The 25,030-nt window shown below is 43.3% G+C and overlaps 1 protein-coding gene across 4 annotated transcripts; it reads right to left on the bottom strand.

Moving 5' to 3' along the window:
• Positions 1 to 664: 664 nt before the first annotated feature.
• Positions 665 to 7,223, bottom strand: LOC136497259 (histone-lysine N-methyltransferase, H3 lysine-9 specific SUVH3-like). Of its 4 annotated transcripts, XR_010769264.1 has the most exons (5): positions 6,905 to 7,223; positions 6,514 to 6,654; positions 3,167 to 5,779; positions 2,092 to 2,183; positions 665 to 935 (listed from the first exon to the last, which is right to left on the bottom strand). XR_010769264.1 is itself a non-coding variant. In XM_066493055.1 (4 exons), exon 3 carries the CDS (start codon positions 5,680 to 5,682, stop codon positions 3,211 to 3,213), a length of 2,472 nt encoding a protein of 823 aa, XP_066349152.1. In that variant the 5' UTR covers positions 5,683 to 5,779; positions 6,514 to 6,654; positions 6,905 to 7,222; the 3' UTR covers positions 665 to 935; positions 3,167 to 3,210. The 4 variants fall into 4 exon arrangements, 3 of the variants coding, with proteins under 3 accessions (XP_066349152.1, XP_066349153.1, XP_066349154.1); XM_066493055.1 differs by lacking the exon at positions 2,092 to 2,183 and having other exon boundaries at positions 6,905 to 7,222; XM_066493056.1 differs by lacking the exon at positions 2,092 to 2,183 and having other exon boundaries at positions 6,514 to 6,648; positions 6,905 to 7,222.
• Positions 7,224 to 25,030: the final 17,807 nt, after the last annotated feature.

Raw genomic sequence — 25,030 nt, 5'->3', positions numbered from 1 at the left:
CGATTTGAGAATCCAAGATTAAGACCTCATTAGCAAAAGGAGAGTAGCAAGTGTGCATCTACCCTTCTCATTAGGCTTGTTGTGGTTAAGTGAGAGTTCTTGCTTGTTAATTTTGGTGATCGCCATCACCTAGATAGCTTAGTGGTGATTGGGAGTTTGGTGATTATCCGGTAGAGCTTATGGATGACCCAACTAAAGTTGTGAGCGGTTGTGAGTTATTCACCGCGACGGAGTGTCGAAGAATCAACCCGTAGAGAGCATTTGATCCTTGCGCGGATCAAGGAGGAGCTACAGCCTTGCGCGGGTGCTCCAACGAGGACTAGTGGGGAGTGGCGACTCTCCGATACCTCGGCAAAACATCGCCGCGTTCCTTCTCCTCTCTTTACTTTGAGCATTTACTTTTGAACAATTCAATTCTTATCTTTACATTCTTAGAATTGCCATGGTAGAGTAGGATTAGAACTTAGGGTGCTAAACTTTTATGCGCTAGATCAATAGAATCACTTTCTAGACACAAGGGGTGAAGTGGGTTAAGTGTGGGGTTTAATTATTGTAAAGAATTTTAGAATTAGCACAATTCACCCTTCTCTTTTGGACATCTTGATCCTTTCAGTTTTCATATTAAAAGACATTTGGGCCGTCCATCGACCCATACACACCAGTCTCCAATTAATTCTTTTTTTTTTTGAAGAAAAAAAAAACAGATCTACACAACATTGATGAAGTTCGTGAAACTTGTGGCTATTGTACAGATTCCACACTCTGTATCAACATCTGTACCTGTCCACATTCCACACACTGGCATTTTTCACTAGTTTTGTGCAACAGTAGATTCAACAGGTCATAATGCCACGTAAAGGCATACAGAAACAATGGAGCTGCATAATGACGTCTTTCCACAACTTCGTCTGGGAAACTCTGGCCTGAGAATTAATCTGTGAAGAAAACGACGAAACAGCATTATTAGTTCATTTCATTCTCAGTATAAAAAAACTGAAATTCAAAACTTCAAATTCCCCTTTGTGTAGTGATTTTATCAGAGTATGTTCAATTAAGATACTACCTCCGTCCAAAAAAAAAAATTAATTCCTACAATCTCCTAAAGTCAAACCATCTTAAATTTGACGTCCTAAAATAAATTAATTCCTAAAATCACCTAAAGTCAAACTATCTTAAGCACCAAATATTTCATGAGGTATATAGTGATATTAATTTGGTGTCATAATACTAAAGTTTTTTTTATAGATTCGGTCAAACTTAAAATAGTTTGACTTAAAAAAACTGTAGAAGTTGTTGGGACGGAGGTAGTATACATCATATAAAGAAGGGGATCATTGGAATGGGAGATAATTGTGGAACTATAATTGCAAATTTGGTACTACCTCCGTCATGGAGTGTCATTTTTGTTTTGTCCTCAGTCAAACAATCCTACATTTAATTAGGTTTATACAAAAAATACAAATGTTTATAATATCAAATAAATATTACTAAGTTTATCATGACATTTCATAGTAAATCTATTTGGTGCTAGAAATGTTGACAATCTTTTCTATAAACTTGGTCAAACATAAGATCTTTTGACTTAGGACAAAACCAAAATGTCACACTCATCAATAAATCAAGACAACTCCTTTTTGGAAGGTGCACATGCATATCATGCCCCGACCTTCATAATCTTTGATTAACGCCGAAAGTTTTGTAGATTATACGATACAAGATTAGTACCTTAGATCAAATTTAAAGTATGGTGTGATGCTTTTTTTTCTTTGGTCATGGCTATATACCATGAGAGATTAATGGACAAAAGTATAATCTTGGAGACAGTATCCAGTCAAACCACACCTTACATTTTGTAAAAGAGGGAGTACATGGCCTTGATAGTGCTAACTCAACTAAAAAAGTTGAACGGATTGCAGCGATGGTCTCTACTCCTAAGGTTAGAAATGATCTGAGCTTAACTAGCGTGCCCATCTATCACATGTCAATCCAGCTTCCTAAAATTGTGCTAAGAAAAATGGAACAAATGAGAAGAGACTTCTTTCAGCAGATTGGGTGTATTATGAAATAAAAATCATGTGAACTGTCACATACCTAAGCAAAAGAGCTTCTAGGAACACTAGACTTGACCAAACTGAATGAGTCTTTTGTGAATGATGCTGGGAGCTTCGAGCTAAGAAAGGCTTCTGTAAAGATATTGCGTGGAAACATCACTTAGAAAAGTGATTGCATAGACCAGGAAAACTGCAAAGTGACTCAGCAGTATTGGATGACTTGCTAAAAGTTAAAACAGATCTGTAGATGTTAGGTATGACAACAAAGTTGGGGACTGAGAGGGGTATTGATTTCTGCCATGATTGCCTTTTTTTTTGTAAAAAAAAAAAAATCATATGTAAAAGCTTCTGTGACTATCCGCAATGAGCAGAACTTAACTTTCAAAAGGATGCTTTCAAGTAACAAGCAGACGTAACTTCCAGAACAGATAATGGTAGTACTTACACAGATAAATAATACTCGTTTCAAGTTTAAGTGTTAAAAACAACTAGTAATCAACAGTATATACATTTCGGATTCTCCAACTCCTAGATTTTGCCAAACTTGCTTGGGACTGAAAGGCTATGTTGTTGTTGTGGACACTTTATCAGCCCAGGAGTACAACCATAAATGGGCCAAGTCAAATTTCTTGAGTAAATAAGCAGCATTTATTCGCTGTAGTTGCTCGCTGTCTTGGTTAAGTTGGACTTTGCCATATTGTCATGTTCCCTTTCTGATCAGGGGCATTGGTAGTTTTAGCGTTTAATATTTTGTTTCCACAATCTATACACTTATTGCTTTTTAATTTCATTGCCTTGGTAATGGAATTTGAGTATCCTGTCGTGGAAAAAAAATTAATTCCAATGTCTTGTGAGTTTTGATTTGACTACAAAGTGTAAAAAAAGAACAAACTAATACCAAATTTGAAATTTCATTTTAATGGAAGGAACTAACATACGAACTCCCAGTTGGAATGTATATAACCTAACCAATATATCATAAGCATCACACAGCTCCTCAATGCAGAAGCATCACAATTCTTAGGCACATGAACTACAGAATCATAGGGATAGCAGGAAATGGAACAATAACATCTTTTGGAGTACTGTTGAGGAAGGAATAAGAAATCACTAACCTTGTATGGCAAAATATGACCAAATCCATTCATTACAGGATTGATTATCCAAAGGAGCCTCTGCACTTGCGGGACCGACATAAGCAATTTTTAGACTTCCGACAACCAGAATTGGATCCCAGTTGAACATTACCTTGGCTCTGACCATAATCATATGTGAGCTCTGTCATTGGAGGAATATGCTTCATTGCAAAGAATGCAATGTGTGGATGTCCCTCATCACCATGATCATACAAAACTGGTTGCCAAAAAACATTAGGCGAGCAGCTGTGGTTCATAAAGCGAGCTACATTGCCAATTCGTTTTGCACTAATGATGATCGGCAGTTGCTTGGGTGTCTCATTTGAGTCAGAAAGATTAGGTTCACCCAGTAATTCTGGTGCATAGTTCCACCTTAAACTCGGCTCAGAAGGAGGGGTCTCAAAGATGTAGTCATCTTCTTCATTCACACTATTTTTGTCAATGATTTCACCTGCATATTCACAGATAAATGTTCCAGCTCGAATTGGATCCCAACTACGAAGGCCCCAACCACGATCTCCTGTCTTAAACACTTCAAAATGGATCCGGGCACCTTTCTGTACAACTCGGTTCCGGCAACTATTTGAACAAATGCAGGAATCATTACACTCGTATAACATAGGCATGCGGCTAACAAGTATACCTGAAGCACTGTAAGGAAGCGCACCAGCATTTCGGTGTGTACAAGGGCAGTTGTTATCACCAGGGAGGCATACACTTGCACATTTGCATCCTTGCATCTTTCTCATCGAGCTCTGCAGGTTCCCATAGTTCAATTTGGTCATATAGGTGAACTGGCTAAGACCCTTATCATCGTCAACCTCATTTACAAGGCAAACAGGCTTATTTTCCACACCATATGACACGTCGCCTAACATAACATGGTCTCTAGATGATGGATCTTCCCTCCATTTTTCAGTTTTCTTCCACATTGCAATGCCTTCAGCTTGGCCAGGTTCCCTGAGCAACTTGTGTTTAAAAACATTGAAACCAGATTTCGCTTTCTCCACCCAGGCTTCTTTGATCTTGTAAAGGCCGTCATATATGTATATCTTACCAGTTGGACAAGTCAAATCCCTTACGCTGCGAATGACTCTAATTGGATTGCCTCTATGCAAACTCCTCTCCAGTGCAAGATTACCCTTCTCAAGTTTTTGATCATCTTTACCAGACATGCCCTGTCCAGTGTAAACTAGAACATATGGATCATCTTCGGTATTATCATACACACCAGCTGACACAACACTAATAGCCACAGGATCCTCCTCATTACCAAACTTGGCAGACATGTAATCAATACCTGCCATGTTCTGACTATTCAACCCCACCAGGCACATCTCAATTCTGAAGTAGAACATGTCAGCAACCTCAACACCAGGAACCTCTCCAATCTGCTTGTTCTTATTGACACGAAGTTCAGCATTAGTCATGATGCTCCCAGCCTTCAAGTTATGCTGCTGCTTTGCAGCTTGATTCACCTCATCCAGCTGTATAAGCCTCCGCCGCAGTGCGTCAAACATCATGAGTACATTATCTGCAGCTTCCCTAGGATCATCTGAAGACAAAGTTGGAAGCTGCAACAAATTGGTATCAATTTTCCTAGGCTGTCCACGTTTTGCTGCATCAACAGTGTCATCATCTATCGAGAAACCTGAATGACTTGGGGCTGCCGAACCATTGGGCGCACGCCTTGGACGTCCCCTTTTCCTTTTACCACATTCAGGTGAGGTGGTCGCAGGTGTCTGGGAAGTGGGCTCACTATCTTTTGAGTGAATTGAAGGTGTTGAAGTATCCAAACTATCCTGTAAACGTTTGGGACGTCCCATTTTCCTTGTACCGGATTCATGTACAGTGGGTGCAGGAGGCATCTCAAGAATAGGTGTATTATCAGCTTGAGGAGCTAAAGGAGTTGCCAGGACATGAATGTCTTGCACACGCTTGGGCCGTCCCCTCTTCCTCTTGCCAGATTCCTGTGGGGTGGCTGAAGAAGGTGTCAGGGAAACAACATTATTATTTTCTTGAGGAGGTGAAGGAACTTTAGGAAGTGAATAAATTGGAGAAACCGTGGGAGCCAGAGGAGTTGAAGTAGCTGAAGGAACCATATTATCTGACACACGCTTGGGTCTGCCCCTCTTCCTTTTACTGGATTCCGGTGTCCCGGCTGATAGAGGAGTTTGTAAGGAAGGAGTGGCCAAACTGTTGGTTGCAGTACCATTAGCATGAGCAGCTCCATTTGTATTAACTCTATCAAGCTCTCCCCTGGGATCTGTAGGAGAAGCTGGTGCTGCAAACATTGATGGAACGCCAGCAGCCATCCCTAATCCAGTGCCTCCAGCATACGGTCCAAATGGGGTCGCACAGACAACTGAAGGTGAGTTTTGAGGGGTGAATGTGTGAAGACCTAGTGGTGCAGGGAACATGGGGGTCAACATACGCAAGGGCTTGGCATCAAGAACTGCTGAATCATTCAACGGTGAAGCTGTCTGCTGAGCCATTGTGAGCCAACAATTGATCTTTTGGCCAAATCAAGTTTTATGTCACTATTTCCTTCGTACCCTCCTCAGTTGTTTATAGATCATACTTCAGTGGAAACTGAAAGAGATGCATCTTTTTTTTTAGCATTTTTATATTATTATCCAAATTCAAGAGAAAATATCAAAATCAGGAAATACTGAACCTTGGCTGTCTATTCTAGGTTATAATAAGCACAAGAGAGTTAAGGATGCAATTTACCAAATAAATGATATATTGAGTTAACAATGCAATTCAAGAGATTTTAAATCACATAAACGAATGAGGTATACAAATTTCACAAGATACGCTAGCAAGAATAACCAGGAGTTGCACTTGTCTAGGATTTGGGGAAGCAAATAGGGGCAGAAAAGAGTAAAAGTGTTGCTGCAGGCACCTTGTAACTAATTAACTAGTCCATCCAGTTATCAAATTAAAAGTTTCTTATGTACATGGACTTGTCAAACTATGTTAGCTCAGCTAATTGATCAATTTGAGAGTATTGGCTTTACACAAGAAACTGGCACTAGTATAATTTCATCATCCGTGCTGTTATTTATATTTATTTCCTAATTCATTACAATAAAAACACAGTTTGTGAGCTGAGACAACTCCACATTAATATCATATACTAGAAAAAGTTTTGACTAGGACCCACGTTGCAATTTAAAGTTGTCATTTTGTATAAGCATGGAACAAAGATAAGAAGTAACTTCCCATTTTAATAGCAGCATGTTGAAAAAGAATAAAAATATTGCAATAGGTAGCACTACAAAATTTGCCAAAAGGTGCGGTTAGGTAGCTAACTTTGTTACCTCCGTATTTATCATGCAATGAATCCCATGAGGTTCTGTGGCATTGTTTACATGCCATCGTGCCTAACGAGGAACATTATATCTCCACTACCAGTGGTGGAGCTTTGCACCGGACCAAGGAATGCTGAAGTGTTCCTGTTCCTAAAAAAATCTTGGAAAATGAGAGAGTGCAAATGTGCAATCGTCATCTACCTCTATGACTACGAGGGAGGGACGAATTGCGTTGGGCATGGTTGTACGGTTAAATAGGCATTTTTTTTTTCTTTTCAAGAAGAATAGATTTGATTGCCCATACAAGCAGGTACTAGGTAAATAGATCCATCTATGCCCCAACCCCCAGCACAAGTAAGTCTTAGGGAAAAAAAAAATACACCTTGCTAAGGTTTGTTACCAGCGGAAGGATCGACTGTAGGCTGGGATGGATCAGGAATCCAATCGACGGGTCGACAGTGGTAGTGCCAACTTGAACTGGCTCTGGCTGCCTTCCCTTCTTCTCCTGCGGTGGAATCACCAGCGGCTGGCCTGGCTGCAACCGTTCTTCTTCACAGTGGAAAGACGGGGAAGGGAAAGGGGAAATGGAAGCAGCAGCAGCAGCTAGCGGGTCAGCGGATGCCGGGTGGCAGCGGAGCGCGGGGAAGGAGGCGAGGCGAGCTGAGCTGCAGCCTGGTGCCTGGAGCCAGGAGCGGAATCGGCTCCGCCAACGAGGCAGCGTCGATCCGCCATCCCACGGTAGCTACACGCAGCTTCAACGGAAGAGGAGCACTAAACGATAGTGAGTGGCCCCACCGAACAGAGGAACGATGCCCGCCCTACCATCTATTTTCGCAGCTATTTTCCGTAAATAATTTTTTAGATTTTCTTTTCGGTAGATGTCCAGATGAGCGAGGGTTCACAACGTCGTCGGCGGTTGTCTCGGCGCCTAGGCTTCCTAGGCGACTCGAGAGCATCTCATGGCGATAGTGCACCGGAGGATTTCTTCGTGCTCTCTTTCCATGGATCTCCCTCCTAATTTCCTTCTCACGATCTTGTTCGGTCCTCCCTAGGTCCTTCCTGCTGATCGTGCTGCACCCAGTGTCCACAAAATTCCCTAAACCCCACATCCAGTTGCTAGCGCGTAGTCTGCACGATCGTCAGGGCCTCATCTAGGGGATCCCGGTCTCATCGAGGAGTTCGTGATGGAGAATGTGGAGGGATTGATGGAGAAGTTGCAACTCTCGGCGGCAGAGAAGAGAAGCGTCCGGATTGATCTGAATCCAGGCAAGGAGAAGGAGGAACTGCCACCACAGGCTGTGGGGAAGCTTCTGTCGGATCGTTGTGGTTGAACAGGCAGTGGGCTGGATCTGGTGTCCAGCGAAAGGGATCGAATGCAAGGATCTGGGAGACAACACCTTCCTGATCATCTTCAGTGAGGCATCGGGCAAAACAAGGGCGCTCGAGGAGGGTCCGTGGATGATTTCTAAGGAGCTTCTGGTGGTGTCGGAGTTTGATGGTACAAAATCTATTGATGAGATCAATTTTTCCTTTATCCCAATTTGGCTCCGTGTGTCCCGCCTCCCTATGGGACTGATGAACAAATCCATGGCGGTTACGATTGGAAATGTGGTGGGGAGTTTCATGGAGGCCGATGTTGAGAATGGAGACTATGCTGCTGGTAGATTCCTTCGTCTGAAAGTCCGCTTGGACATAAGAAAACCGTTGATAAGAGGTATGACGATGATCATTGGGGAGGACAAGGAGGATCGGTGGTGTCCATTTTGCTATGAATACTTGCCTGACTTCTGTTACAATTGCGGGATCATCGGCCATACTGACAAAGTTTGTTCGGTGAAGCTGGGGCCAAATGTTTCAAAACCTTTTGGCAAGGATATGCGCTTCATCCCTCCAAAGCACAGATTTGGCAGTGAAGTTTCAAGGAACCAGGAGCCTCACTTCTCCATTCAGCCAAGAAGGGGCGGCTCAGGTTCATGGGGCCAAGGTGCTTCTAGGAGTGACAGCGGTGGTCGTCGGTCACAGAGCGACGCGCCGTCTTGGAGGAAGGAAGAGCAGATGGATATAGATAAATTGGGGAAGAAGATGCCTGGCACAATGGAGAAAATGACGAGCCCTCCGAAGAATACTGACTCCAAAATCCCAGTGGGGTCTCCTAGCATGTCGCAAAAAATACGTTTACTAGCTTTGGAGGAGAAGAAGTTGCAGGAGGTGTCGGCTGTTGGAGGGAACGTGAATAGCCCCATGCAATCCATGAAGGGGACAGGTGCAGCTGATGGATCAGCAGAGAAGCAGAAGCACAAGCAACGTACTTACAAGAAAAGACCACAGGGGGAGAGGCAGAAGGGGGGCAAGCTAGTCCTGGTGCGAAGTCTGGTAGGAAGAGAGGTGGTGAGGATTGGATGGATGAGGATGGTGATGCTCTCATGTCTCATAAAAAGGTGCGTGCTGCAAGCAAGGGGAAGGCAACTTCTGAGGAATCCAAGAACGACGCGGGGCTGTCGGAACAGCCCTGCGAGTCAAAATGAAGATAATAGCATGGAATTGCCGCGGGTTGGGGAACGACACGACAATTCGTGGCCTTCTGATATTCAGAAGGAGGAGGACCCCGACATCCTATTCTTGTCCGAAACTAAAATGGATGAGCGTAGGATTAAAGGCTTGAGGTGGAAATTGGGTTTGACCAATATGGTGGTGAAAGATTGCTTGGGGAGAGGTGGTGGTCTCACAATTTTTTGGTGGAAGGATATTGATATGCATGTGCGGTTATGTGCGGTTGATATCGCAGTTGTACATATATGTTGATGTCACAGAGGTGCCGGGTTTTGTCTGGCGCCTAACGTACAGGTTTCTATGGTGAACCTAGCACTGACAGAAAGGTCTTGTCGTGGAAAGCGTTGCGGGTGTTGAATGCGGCGAGACGGAGGCCTTGGCTTTGTTTGGGAGATTTTAATGAGATTCTCATGGGGTGTGAGAAGGAGGGTGGGACACCGAGATCCCGGGCTCAGATGGACTGTTTTAGAACGGCTTTGGAGGAGTGTGAGTTGTCGGATCTTGGTTTCACTGGTGATCCATACACGTGGCGCAACAATTCTCATGATAGCATTGACTATGTCTGAGAGAGACTGGACAGAGTTGTAGCCTTAACTAACTGGATCACACGGTTCCCTACTTACAAGGTGATCAATGGGGAACCAAGGCACTCAAATCATCGCCTTATTATCGTCGAGACTAAAGGAGTGCCAAGGGGAAGGAGTCGTGCTGCCCCACATCAGTTTCGCTTTGAAGCTGGGTGGGTGGAGGAGGAGGACTGTCCGGTTATTGTTGAGAACGCCTGGAGGGCGTCGGTGGAGTTTTATGGTGGAGGAGTGTAGGAGGCGGTCCGGAGTGTGGCGCAGGAGTTAGTGGATTGGAGTAGGAATGTTTTAGGTGATCTGGAGAAACGTATTAAGCGCACTCGTCAGGTGCTGGAGGAGTGTAGAAGGGGAGCCATTAATTCTTAGGGAGTTGTGAAGGAGGAAATTCTGAAATTTAAACTTCATAGATTAGAGGAGCAGAAAAAACATGTATTGGAGACAGTGAGCAAAAGCTCACTAGTTGGTGAATGGTGATCGTAACACAAAATTTTTCCATCTTTATGCTAGCAAGAGGAAGAGAAGAAGTAGAATTAGCACATTAGTGAAGGAGGATGGGGCTGCAGTGGAGCAAGAGGAGATAAAGCTCCTAATTGCTAACTTCTATAAAGATCTTTTCACTTCTCATGCAGGCTCCCACATGGAGGACCTGCTGCAACATGTGTTACCTAGAGTCTCTGATGATATGAATGAAATGCTGATGAGACCTTTTACGGAGGAGATCAAACAAGGTTGAATTCCATTAGTGATCTGAAAGCTCCTGGACCCAATGGTATGCCATCCCTATTTTATAAGAAATTTTGGGACATTGTGGGTACTGATGTTACAAGAGAGGTGCTGCATTTTCTCAATGGAGGAGCATTGCCAGAAAAATGGAATGAGACGGATGTAGTGCTGGTCCCCAAAGTACAAAATCCAGAGAAACTCAAAGATCTGAGACCAATTAGCTTATGTAATGTGGTGTATAAAATTGCCTCGAAGGTACTATCCAATCGTTTGAAAGTCATCCTCCCAGATATTGTGTCCTAGAATCAAAGTGCCTTTGTACTAGGAAGAATGATCATTGATAATGTTTTGATTGCTTATGAATTAACACACTATCTGCAGAACAAGCGCACTGGTACTGATGGCTTTGCTGCCTTGAAGCTAGATATGAGCAAGGCATATGACCGCGTCGAATGGGCCTTTGTGGAACAAATAATGGATCGTTTGGGTTTTTCTAGTGGGTGGATCCAACTGATAATGAAGTGCATAACAACAGTATCTTATCGAGTGAAGATCAATGGTGAGCTGTCTGATGAAATCATCCCAACGAGGGGCTTAAGACAAGGCGATCCTCTATTACCATATTTATTTTTATTATGTGCTGAATGTTTCTCCTCACTGTTGAACGCAGCAGAAAGGGAGGGTAGGTTGAAAGGGGTTAAAATATGTGAAGGTGCGCCGAGCATAACTCACTTACTGTTTGCTGATGATTCCTTACTTCTTATGAAAGCCGATGATGAGAATGTAAGCCATCTGCAACATATTATGCAAGTGTATGAGGAGTGCTCGGGACAGGTTATTAATAAGGAGAAATCAACAGTGATCTTTAGTAGAAATACGGGTGACGAAGCATGGCAGATATTCTTGCAGGATATGAATCTATCACATGAAGCAAGATCAGACAGATATCTGGGCCTACCAGTGTATATGGTGTAAGAAAAATGGACCCTAGGCCCATTTACTTTAGATTTTAGTGTTTGATGACCAACACAACCAAATTTGACTAATGAATTTGCAAGTAATTGTTTTGTAGTTCAATAGGGTGCAACACGTGACTTGGACGAAGACGACATGATGATCTGATGATCAACACCATAAGCAAGACCCTAGAAGCACAAGAGAAGCCCCAAGATATCAAGCAAAGTCCAAGCACGAAGATGGGAACCAAGCCGGACGCAAGATCGTGAAGAAACGAGCTCGGCAGAGGTGACCGGATATGGCCCTATGAGGACCGAATGCGTCCGATCAGTTGCTCAGCAACAACAGGCATCAGCAGCAGTGATCGGACGCTGAGCAAGGCAGTGACCGAATGCACGGACTTTACTGTTCATCGTCGCGACAAAAACTCAGTGAGGACCGGACGCAGCAGCTGTAGACGACCGGACGCGCCAGGTCACCGTCCGCCTCTTAGGTGCCAACCTTTCGCATTCACATTGCTACCTTGGTTGATTGCTTTACTTTCCTAGCTTAATTGATAGGCTAGTTGATAGGATTGGAACCTAGGTTGCATAACTCTTTTGCGGTAGAGATAGCAACACACCTAGCAAAACCGTAGTTGCACATCTAGATAGATTACTTTCTTGCATAGGTTTTGACTAGGTGGAATTAGAGGTCATAGTTTAGAGTAAATTTTTAAGTTGCCTAATTCACCCCCCCTCTTAGGTGTCACGGTCCCTTACAAGTGGTATCAGAGCAGGTTGGCTTAATTTGGATCTTTGGCTTCACCGCCATTGAGCCAACGCTATTTAGAGTGGTTGAGATAGATACTTCTAGACCTCCGCATTTTGACGGCACTAACTTCCCCTACTATAGAGCTAGAATGGCTTGTCACCTTGAGGCGGTAGATTTGGGTATTTGGAGAGTCACTCATAACAAGATGAAACCCATTAAGAATCCCGATAAGCCCTTAAAGAGTGAAGAAAAAGAAATTCATTTCAATATTAGAGCTAAAAATTGCTTGTTTGAATCTTTAGCATGGATATGTTAAACCAAGTGTTCGCTTTAAATACGGCACATGAAATTTGGTTAAAATTACAAGAGCTCCATGGTGGCATAAGTAATGTCCGTGAGCAAAAATATTGCCTAGCTCAACAAAGTTATGATTCTTTTGAAATGAATGATGATAAACTTGTTCGTGATATGTATTCACGTTTGAATCTAATTATCAATGAGCTCAATTCTATAGGATTAACAAAGCTAGGTTATACGGACATCGTGAGGAAGATCATCTTCGTGCTACCACAAAAGAAATATGCAAGCATCATCACCATCCTTCACAACATGGAGGACTTGAGCACCATGACCCCGCCCATAGTCATTGGCAGGATAGTGGCATTTGAGATGTCATGTAAGATGGGTCACGAAGAAGCCTCTTCATCAAGCAAAGACAAAGCTCTCGCTTGTAGTGAACACAAGAAGATGAAGGGCAAGTAAGTTGATACACGCTCAAGGTCAAGCTCCTCAAGTGAAGAAGAAGAAGAAGATGATGAGGATGATGATGATGAATCAAGTGATGATGATCAATCTTCCTCCTCCACCTCCGACCTTGATGAAGAATCAATCAAACTTATCAACAAGGTGGAAAAGATGATTCAAAGGCTCAATGTCAAGGGTGTGCCTATCCAAATTTAAGATTTCATTTTCACCAATCAAAGAAATGAGCAAAGGAAGAAATGATGCTATGGATGCGGCGAGTTGGGGCACTTTATGGAAGTTTATCCAAATAAGCCTACACCCACGACAAAAAAGAAGAAGGCGTGTAAGGACAAAGCCCTCACATCATTAAGGTCATGGGATAATTCTTCAAGTGAAGAAGAAGACCATCACAAGAGGCGAGGGTACAAGCACTCATCATCAAGCACTTCACGAGTGTGACTTATGGCACAAGGTAACAAAAAGTCTATCCCTAGTGATAGTGACAATAATAGTGATAGTGGCCCCGTTCGCTAGTCTGAAATTTGGCTGAAAAACACTGTTCCGACTGAATTGTTGTGAGAGAGAAACACTGTTGGCTGGTTTGATGAACAGTGCAATGGGAGGAGAACTAGCCAGCTGAACTTTTTAGTTTAGACCAGCGAACTGAGCGAGTGATGATGAGCTACCTTCTTATGAGCAACTTGTGCAAGAAAATCTTAAATATGCTAAAAGTTGCACTAGTCGACAAAAGAAGCTAAACATATTGCAAGAAAAGCTAGATAGTTCACAAGAAGCATATAAAATCTTGCTTGAACAATATGAGATATTTGCTAATCTCAATATTGAACTATCTACTAAAATTGAGTAACTTGAGGCTAGTGAAACAACAAATACATGCACAATCAATGATGAGCAACTTGTAAAGAAAAATAAAAATTAAAAGAAAAATTAGCTAGCTTATAAGATGCCTATAAATATTTGCTTGCTAAAATGGAAACCATGTGTAAACATTATGATGAGCTAACTAATAAAGTTGCTAATCTTGAAGCCGTCGATACTATCCCCACCGAGGCACCTAAAAAGAAAAATTCAATCTTTGACAGGCCTAAAAAGGATGCCTCTACTGCTTGCAATGATTTATGTTTAGACTCACCCTTGTGCAACCAAGTTTGTGTTGAGAAAGTTATTGTAGATACATGCACACAAGAGGTTGCAATGGAGAATGAGCAACTCAAGCAAGAAGTGGCTCGCCTTACCAAGGACTTGACTCAAGTAAAAGGCAAAACGGAACAAGTCCAACTTCATCAAGATAACACCGTCAAGGGAGTGAAGAAGCTTGATGAAGGATAAACCGTGGTTTTCTATGTATGCCATAAGAAAGGCCACAAGTCCTATGAGTGCAAGGTGAAGAATGACGTAGGAGCTAAGAAGAAAAACAAAAACAAAAAACAAACAAGCAAGCTCTCCAACACCCACACCAATAAGGTGGACAAGAAGACCTCCACACCTTATCTCCTGAAGAAAAAGAAGAATAACAAGGTGGTGGTCATCAAGGTGAACAAGAAGGCTAACAATGGGGCCAAACATATTTGGGTGCCAAAGGAGATCATTTCTAACATGAAGAGCACCAAGAAGGTTTGGATTCTGAAGGGGAAGTGAGAAGTCCAATGGACTATGAGGAATTTGGAGACTTGGCATAATTTGGGTGCATTTCATGGGGTGCATCATGATGGTCAAGGTAATTGCCAAGTATGTTAGTGAATACTATGGACCCAAATTCCCCTCCCCATGTTAGGAACTAGATTTAATTTCTTACAATCTCAATTAGCATCTAGTTCCTTTTCATGCCTAGGTTTGCATTTGCATGTTTAATCTTTTGTCATGCATACACTAGGTATATCTTATGGTAGGCTTGCTCGGTATCACTCTTACCCTTTAAGCAAACCTACATGGTTTAAATTGCATAGGAGCATGACACATAGCTTGTTTTATAATTATTTATCTAATATGTGCCAAAGTCCAAATTGTAGATAATTTCCCCAAAATATCATTTTTGAAAATAATTCTCACATTCATGTGATGTCATTTTTCAAGTAGTATTTTTTATTCCAAAATCAATGTGCATATTTCCTACTACAAGTATTCTATATTTGTGTGCACAAATTTAGGGAGATGTTACTCTACAAGTTGGATGCTTTAAGACTAACACCCTTTCAAGCCTATCATGTGTGTAGTAGTCTCATTGCAAGGAAAATAGAGACCCCGGAGATAAGCATCAAACTTCAAATGATCACCACCCATTTCAAGTGGTGTCAATCAAATTGGTTTCTACATGTGGCATTCCTAACCGATATCATTGTGTTGACTTCAATTTGATATTTATATGCTTCTTTCATGCATTATATAGATTAAACTTCATTGTGCCTTAATTTGCCGATTATGCATATATTTCACCCTCCATCATATGTATGCATATATTTAGGGGGAGCCTCGTCTATGTAATGTGAGAGTCAAGTTTTGTGATCTATTCCACTCCACATGTAAAGGATCATAAAATTTGACCCTCCCTTGTGCTACTAATGTCTTCTTTTTTGGTGTTTGATTCTAAAGGGGGAGAATTTATAGGACCAAAAGCAAGCCCCGGTCGTAATAATTTACAAGTGGTAATGGTCTGAGAAAGGGAGGATAGTGGATTATGGAGTTAGGGGGAAGCTTAAATCCTTAAATCCATAATACAACATGGGGAAATTTGCAAGGGCAAGATAGGTTTCCAAAGATGTTTACATGTGGTATCTTTTAGCATCATATAACCTTGTCCTTTGTATTGCATCCTAGCAAGTAGATAGTTTTTAAATTCCAATTTTTTTATTATTTGCTTGGTTTGGTTGTGTTGTCATCAATCACCAAAAATGGGGAGATTATAAGGAAAATGGATCCTAGGTCCATTTACTTTGGATTTTGGTGTTTGATGACCAACATAACCCAATTTGACTAATGAATTTGCAAGTAATTATTTTGTAATTTAATAGGGTGCAAGACGTGACTTGGACGAAGGCGACATGATGATCCGACGATAAACACCATAAGCAAGACCCTAGAAGCACAAGAGAAGACCCAAGATATCAAGCAAAGTTCAAGCACGAAGATGGGAACCAAGCCGGACGCAAGATCACGAAGAAACGATCTCGGCAGAGGTGGCCCTATGAGGACCAGACGTGTCCGATCAATTGCTCGGCAATAGCAGGCATCAGCAGCAGCGACGGACGCTTAGCAAGGCAGCGACCGAACGCACGGACTTCACTGTTCATCGTCGCGGCAACAACTCAGTGAGGACCGGACGTAGTAGCTGTGGATGACCGGACGCGCTAGGCAGTGGCGTTCGATCTTGTCCAGAAAGGTTCTAGAGCGGTGCCAGAGCGACTGGACGCGTCTGATCGAGTGAGACCGGACTCGGCCCAGAGTCTGATGAACACGCGCGCTCCAACGATCGGTAGGACCGGACGCGTCCGATCAGGACGTGATCAGCGTCCGGTCACTAACAGAAAGTTGGGTCTCAGGTCCAACGGCTAGTTCTCACTTGTGGGGATATAAATAGACCCACCAACCGGCCATTTGAGGTGTGGAGAACTGAAAAACAATACAAAGGGTGTTGATACACCATTTTAGTGATGTCTACTTGCATAGTGCTTAGTGATTCATTAGGTGATTAGCGTAGGTGTTTTGCAAAATACTTAGGTTGATTAGACCACCGCTTATGCTCTTGCTCTAGGTTTAGGCCTAGTGTTTAGTGAGGTTTGCACACCTCTTATTACTCGGTACTTGCGCGCACCATTGTTGTACATCGAAGGGGCTTGTAAAGTTGCGAGATCACACCAACTGCATTTGTGGTGTGGCCGCTACCGTGTACCGAAGGGAATAAGGCCCGCGGCAGTTTGGTCGGAAGCTTGATAGTGAAGACGGCGGGGAACATTCTGGGAGAGGCTTACCGAAAGGCACACCAGAGACCCACTTGCGCTTAGAGAAGAACCGGGGCTATCCACGGAGTTACCTGACCGGAAGCTTGGCCCTTGCGAGAGATTCCTTGCGAGGAGATCCAACGAGGATTAGGGGGAAGCTTGAGCGCTTCTCGATATCTCGGTAAAAATACCGAAGTCGTCGACGGGAGTTTGGATCTCTACCTTATCTTTACTTTCCGCTTTCAGATTGCTACCTTGGTTGATTGCTTTACTTTCCTAGCTTAGTTGATAGGCTAGTTGATAGGATTGAAACTTAGGTTGCATAACTCTTTTACGGTAGAGATATCAACACACATAACAAAAACGTAGCAAGACGTGACTTGGACGAAGGCAACATGATGATCCGACGATCAACACCATAAGCAAGAAAGTTGGGTCTTGGGTCCAACGACTAGTTCTCACTTGTGGGGATATAAATAGACCCGCCAATCGGCCATTTGAGGTGTGGAGAACTGAGAAACAATATCAAGAGTGTTGATACACCATTTTAGTGATCTCTACTTGCATAGTGCTTAGTGATTCATTAGGTGATTAGCGTAGGTGCTTTGCGAAATACTTAGGTTGATTAGACCACCGCTTAGCTCTTGCTCTAGGTTTAGGCCTAGTGTTTAGTGAGGTTTGCACACCTCTTATTACTCGTTGCTTACGCGCACCATTATTATACATCGGAGGGGCTTGTAATCTTGCGAGATCACACCAACTACATTTATGGTGTGGCCGCCACCGTGTACCGAAAGGAACAAGGCCCGCGGCAGTTTGGTCGGAAGCTTGATAGTGAAGACGACGGGGAGCATTCCGGGAGAGGCTTGCCGAAAGGCACACCAGAGACCCACTTGTGCGTGGGGAAGAACCGGGGCTATCCACGGAGTTACCTGACCGGGAGCTTGGCCCTTGCGAGGGATTCCTTGCGAGGGGTTCTAACGAGGATTAGGGGGAAGCTTGAGCGCTTCTCGATATCTCGATAAAAATACCGGAGTCATCGACGAGAGTTTGAATCTCTACCTTATCTTTACTTTCCGCATTTAGATTGCTACCTTGGTTGATTGTTTTACTTTCCTAGCTTAGTTGATAGACTAGTTGATAGGATTGGAACCTAGGTTGTATAACTCTTTTGTGGTAGAGATATCAACACACCTAGCAAAACTGTAACTGTATATCCAGATAGATTACTTTTTTGCATAGGTTTTGACTAGGTGGAATTAGAGGCCATAGTTTAGAGTAGATTTTTAAGTTGCCTAATTCACCCCCCTCTCAGACGTCACGGCCCCTTTCATATGGGCAGATCAAAATCGAAAATGTTTGCCTACCTCAAAGATCGTATTTGGAAGTGTGTACAGGGGTGGAAAGAAAAGTTGCTGTCTCGGGCAGGGAAGGATACACTGATTAAATCAGTAGCCCAAGCTATGCCGAGCTATGCAATGAGTTGTTTTGACCTCACAAAAGGTTTATGTGATGAGATGAGCTCAATGATTTGTCGATTTTGGTGGGCGCAGCAAGTAAAGGAGAATAAACTTCATTGGGTGGCATGGACTATGATGGCAAGCAGGAAGGAAAAAGGATGGCTGGGTTATAGGGATCTCCATCTCTTTAATCTAGCGATGTTGGCACGCCAGGCATGGCGAATTTTACAGGAGCCGGGCTCTCTTTGTGCAAGGTTGCTGCGTGCTAAGTACTGGCCTGATGGAAACCTTCTTGCTGTCCAGGAAAAACCAGGTATCAGCTACACTTGGAGGTATCATTCGGGGATTGCGAGCACTTGAGAATGGACTGATATGGAGAGTTGGGAATGGCCGCCAGATTAACATATGGGATGATCCCTGGATACCGGCTGATATTACTAGAAGACCGAGAACTCCAAGAGGCAATATTCTTTTGACCAAAGTCTCCGAGCTCATCAATCCAATAACGAATCAATGGGATGCTGAGTTGGTTAATGAGGTTTTTTGGGAAGAAGATGCTGCCAATATCCTAGCCATTCCTGTCGGTCCGGAGTTGGAAGACACGCTAGCATGGCACTTTGACTCGAAGGGCACATTTTCAGTCAAGTCGGCATACCATGTGCTTGATGATGGGGTTCAGAGGTCCCAGCGGTGTCAGCGAGGTGAAGGCTCAAGCAGCCGGTCGACAATGATGGTTGATCCCTTTTGGAACAATATCTCTGGAAACTATCCTGCCCTCCGAAAGTAAAGCAATTCATCTGGAGACTTGCTCATAACAGCTTGCAGCTGAAGACTAATATCAAGCGCCGTCACATTGATTTGGATACACGTTGCCCGGTCTGCTATCATTTTGATGAGGATGGGGGTCACAGTTTTCTCAAATGCAAAAGAGTGCGGCAATGCTGGCGGGACATGCAGATGGAGCCGATCAGGCAGAATCTACTGCAGCAACAAAATGCCTTGGATTTCGTGAGAGAGGTACTGAAACTGACGCCACCTTTATGCTCCAGGGTGGTGTTGCTTCTCTGGAAATGGTGGGATGCCCGCAATAAGGTGAACGCCGGTGATGAACTGATGACGGCCGAATCCGTGATAAGAAGTGTCTCCATAATGGCTCATGACTTTCAGAAGAAGCAGCAACCAAGATGCGCTCCCTCGTCGAGGACTAAACAAATTTGGTGTCCTCCAGCTAGCAATCAGGTGAAGATAAACTTTGATGGTGCCTTTTCACCAACGACCAAGAAGGGTGCTTGGAGCTTTCTGGCTCGTGATCAGACCGGGGAGGTTGTATTGGCTAGCGCAGGGAATATGGGGCTGGCATGTGATGCACTGATGGTTGAAGCAACAGCGTGCCTGCGAGCTCTGGAGTTGGCAGATCAATTTGGCATATCCCACATCCAGCTTGAAACGGACTCAACTCAGCTTGAGGAAGCAATCCATACTGGTTCCAGGGATCTAAGTCCAAGCAGCAACATTTTCAAAGCGATCCGGGAGCTACTTCAACTTCGTTTTGTTGTTTTGAATTTTAGATGTGTTTCTCGTTCATGTAACTCGTCTGCGCACGAGATTGCTGAATTAGCTAAAGGATGGGAACCGGGCCAAATGTCGGATTCCTTTCCACACTGTGTAATCGTTGCCGTTGCTCGCGGTTTAGCTGAGCTCTCGTTGCATAATATAAGTCCATAGAGCCGAAGTTTGAGATCAATAAAAAGATGAGCGAGGGCCGCCCTTGCCGGACAACGACGACCTCCTCCGCGAGATCCTCCTTCGCCTCCCGCCGCTGCCATCCTCGCCCCCCCCGCGCCTCCCTCGTCAGCAAGATCCGCCGCTTCCGCGCATTTCACCGCAGGGAAGCCCCGCTTCTCGGCTTGGCAGCCCCTACTTCATCCCCACGCTGGACCCGCCTGATCGCATCCCCTCCGCGCGCCTATCCCTGGCACTGTCCCGCGACGAGAGTTGGAGATTCCTCGGCTGCCGCCACGGTCTCGTCCTCATCCTCTACCGGACGCGCCTAGAGATTACCATGTGGGACCCCGTCACCGGAGACCAGCGGGGCGCGGCCCTTCCGCCGGGGTTCAACAGCGAATTCCCACGCTGGGCTGTCTGCTGCGGCGCACTACTCTGCGACGACCACGCCGGCCGGGTGCCACTCGAATCCTTCAAGGTGGTGCTCTTACGGACTGATGATGTAGCACTTGATGCTGACCCTCATGCGCTTGCCTTCCTCTACGAGTCCAAGACCGGTGTGTGGAGCAACATCATCTCAACATCCATCAGGGCTCCACTTTGGTTCCTCAAGCCTAGCATCCTAGTTGGGAATTCACTCTACTGGTTGCTTCTTGGTTATGGGAATACCGGCATCCTTAAGTTTGATTTGGATAGGAAGAATCTAACTGTGATCGATACCCCACCAGATGCACAAGTTAGCAGTCGGTCTCAGATCTTGCGGATGGAAGATAGCAGGCTCGGCTTTGCCTTTGTGACAGGGTTCAGCATTCAAGTATGGGAGAAGAAGCCCAATTCTGAGGGTGGTGCCAAATGGGTGCTTCATAAAACCATCAATCTTGACAAGCTCCTTTCACTAGGACCAACGGTGGATAGATCCTGGATAGTGATACACGGGTATGATGAGGATGGTAATGCTATTTTTGTATCAGCTGGTCTGCAAGTCTTCATGATCCAACTCAAGTCACTGCAATTCAAAAGACTTTTTAAAAGAAAAAATATCATCGAGACCTATCATCCTTTCACAAGTTTCTATGTTACAGGTACCAATTCTGTTTCTCCTGTATCTCGTTGTTGTACAATCTTCCATGTGCTTAAACTTGATAGCAAGAACCATGTCCATTGATAATATCTTTCTTTGTCACATACAGCCAATTTTTTATTTATTTTGCTGTTACTGAACTGTGTGAAAGATAGCAGTATAGCACAGAAATTCATCATCAACTGTCTATTGCTGTACATGTAAATTATGCAATTTACTTTTTGTGTGCAAATCTTTAGAAGTGTTTTTTTTTCACCTAAGGTACATTGCCGTTAACTTTTGGAAAAAGAATAAAGGAAAAAAAAAACTAAACATGAACCATCTGATATCTGAAATATACATTACATATGGAACCACAAATGTTGCTGTAGTCTCTCATGTGATACTTATATCCTGGTTATCTCTACATTAATCATCTATACATGTAAGAGCCGCAAGTCGTCTTGGTTATCCATCTAGAAGGTCTGATGGGTACAATCGCTAATCTTAATTATGATATGCGTGATACATACGAAGAAGATGAAGAGATTAGTTTGTCCATTGCCTCCATTTTTATGTATATTTCTTTGTTTGATGAAGAACTTTTTTAAACATATAAGTGTGGGTTCTGTGTCTGCCCTATCTGGTACAGTACATCCTCTATGGCAAGTCGCATTAATATATCCTGCCATATGAAATATACAAATATATTCTTTTGGGCATTTGCTTCACATGAATAGTTCTAACACTACTACAGGATGGACTTGTCCTGGTCGGTAACGGTCTTTAGTCCCGGTTACTGCGCTGGGACAACGATCCCGGGACTAAAGAGGGACCTGTAGTCCCGGTTAGTGTTACCAACCGGGACTAAAGGCCCTCCAGCCGAGCAAACGTGGCCGCACCCTTTAGTCCCGGTTGGTAACCCCAACCGGGACTAAAGGTTCCTTTTCTTTTTCTTTTTTTTTGTTTAATTTGTTTTCAGTTCAGTTACACATATTTGTTTAATATATAATATGTTTTTATGTACGTATTCTACGCTGCTAATATAAATACACGCACACATATAATTACATCTAATTCTCATCTCGAGCATTATTATATTCGAATAAAGTATGAAACTATATATATGTATATATACAACACTTTCATAATCTTGTTCTCAAAAATAACGATATCAATAAACATTTAATTTACATCATTAGTTCCTTAGGATCAAAGTAGAACTCGTCGTTGGGATTTAGCACTTTTTCTAGAAGATATCCTGCTATTGACTCTTGAACTGCTTTCAGATGGTCTTTTTGCATGACCCTTCGTTTCAACCATTCAGTCTTGCATTTGAAATAAAAGGAAAAGTATTAATATATATATATATATATATTCATTTAAAAATAAATAAAAAATTGATATATACGTACTCTGAGGACATTTTCAGGAGTTCTTCCTATGTGTGCAGTGATAAATTCACAAACGTAGTATCCACACAAGTTATTACCTGGTTCCTGCCGCAAACACCACTGTACGAGAAGAAGATTATTCTCACCATCTCACACGTAAATTGAAGTACGATATAGTAATTAAACATATGGGAAAGTATATATAGTACAACTTACTGGTATTTCAACTACATTAAGTGGTGCCTTGCAATCCTTGCGGTGTTGCCGAATAAACTCTTTCTAAACCCTGCGCGACCAATAATGTACGATCGTTAATAAATCATGGCAAAGTCTATTCAATAATAGTTGTGCGCGAGAGATCAAAATTACCCCTGGATAATGTCTATCATATCTTGGTATAGTGCTCGCTCTTTTCTCAATGAGTCCAAGATTACTAACTGACTTGAGTTTAACTCAATGACAATGAGTATCCAGTGAAACCTGCATTGGTTTATACACACACGTACATGCATATAAGTTGTATTGATATTACATAAAATATGTAGACTACATTATTATTAACACTTACTCAAAGTTGTACGGGAAAAGTATCATTGTCTTGTCGTGCTGCTTCACGAAGAACTTCATGATATTCGTCTGTGCTTCAGATACCCAGTGCTCATTGACAATAATATCGGTTTTGAATACGATATAAGGATCAATGAAGCCAACACTGGTGTCTTGTATTCTTTGGAGCACTGACATCTGGAATCTGTATATAAATATAAGTTACATGTGAGGATAATTATATACACGTACGCATGGAAGTGAGTTTATTAAATAAAAGTAAGAATCACTTACAAACAAAAGGAGCTAATGATTGATTTGTCTAGAGTGTCCAAGTAGTATAGTTGATGTAATTCTTCAAAACTAATATGTAAGATGTCATCGCCATGGAAGTAATGATGGTCTCTAAATCTGACAAAGATCCACTGCTCACCCCTGCCACACGTCTGCATGTACCACTTGTTGAGCAAGTACATTTGCGTACCCAATTCATTCAGAGCCGCAGGGTTTTACAGACTTTTGCCAAATTTATAAGTCTTCCAGGTATCAACTTCTAGGTTCTGGATTGGAGCTTTGCTCGTCACTTGATCCAAGGTTAAACCAGTTTGTTCAAAAAAAGCATTAAGGTCTTGAACCGACACTTCTCCAGAGTTGTTTGGTCGATAGACTTCTATGTTGGAACCATATTCATTAGCAACAACAAGATTTTACATTGGTTGCTTCTGTTGTCCGAGCTGTGGGACATCCTTCCCTGATGCTCTTTTCCTTTTCTTATGTGCATCATATGACTTCACGAGGGAGCGGTCATAGTCTGATAGTGGCGGAGGCTTACGAACTTTAAGCAACTTTTTCTTGTGAGCTTCGACCTTCTGCCTCAGCTGATCTCGTGGTATGTAAAAGTATGATTTCTCCTTAAACTTCGCTTGTCTCTGCTTTTGGATATCTATAAAAAAATCTTTCACTTTTTTGTCTTCTTCAGCTGCTATTTGCTCATCAGTCTTTTCAGGAAGTATTTCTTGAGAAATAACTCTCTTTTTTTGGTCTTCTTTGCCGCCGGGACCTTAGACGTCTTTGTAGTGCGTCGCTGTGGAGGAGGTGGGGGCGGTGTTGGAGACCGGCGTGGAGGCGATGAGGCCGGTGTTGGAGTCCGGCGTGGAGGCGTTGGAGATCGTTGTGGAGGCAGTAGGGCCAGTGTAGGAGTTGGAGATCGTTGTGGAGGCGATGGGGCCGATGTAGGAGTTGGAGATCGCCGTGGGGATGAAGTCGTCTCGCCCCCCGCGATGCTGTGATGAGATGGGAAATGAATGATTGGGCTAGGCTGGGGGGAGACCCTGCTACAAAAACAAGTTGTGGGTCAATTATTTTTGAAGCCAATATAAAATTAATGGAAAATAATATTTCATTCACTTTCATTCGTACCTAGGGTGAGGTAGGGGAAGCGGTGGCGCCCCAGGAATGATGATGAAGCGTTTGTGCCATTGAATAAATATTTCTCTGCTTCTCCTAGTGTCTTCTCCCCATCACCGCCTTCAATGTCAAGAGGAACATTGTTGTAACCTTTGAGCACTCTATCGACCGAGACGCTAGCATATCCAGGTTGAATAACTGACCCATGGATTCTTGGTGTCTTCGTTCGGTCTATTGGAGATACAACCCCGACAGCCACCATGATTGATGCATTATTACCAGCTGGAATGTGCAGCTCACATGTTGTTAGAGGCTCGGTAATGTCATCAATAGGGAAGCGCAACCCAGCGTCACCTTGAATAACTGGCAGCTCCATGGAAGCACAACTGCTTTTCATCTGACCAACGGGGCTAATGGTGACTCTCGGCGTTGATTACGATTGCATTTGACTCATTGCTGGCTGCACTTGCCTCTTGATCTCCTCCTGCATTCTTGCCTCAAGAGATTTTTCTCGTTCACGTGATTCAAGCAATGCTTGTCGTGGCTCATTAACAAATTGCTCCAATACACGGATTCGGTCTGCCTCCTCATCCTTCTTTCTCTGGCGACTTCTGTAGGTATCCTTGTCTGCTGGGAATGCTTGTAGCCACGGAACCGCCCAATAGCC

The sequence above is a fragment of the Miscanthus floridulus genome, chromosome 12 (genome assembly GCF_019320115.1).
Source record: "Miscanthus floridulus cultivar M001 chromosome 12, ASM1932011v1, whole genome shotgun sequence".
In the NCBI taxonomy this organism is placed as follows: Eukaryota; Viridiplantae; Streptophyta; class Magnoliopsida; order Poales; family Poaceae; genus Miscanthus; species Miscanthus floridulus.
The sequence above is the reverse complement of the archived record's forward strand: the minus strand, read 5'-3'. Positions and strand labels throughout refer to the sequence as shown.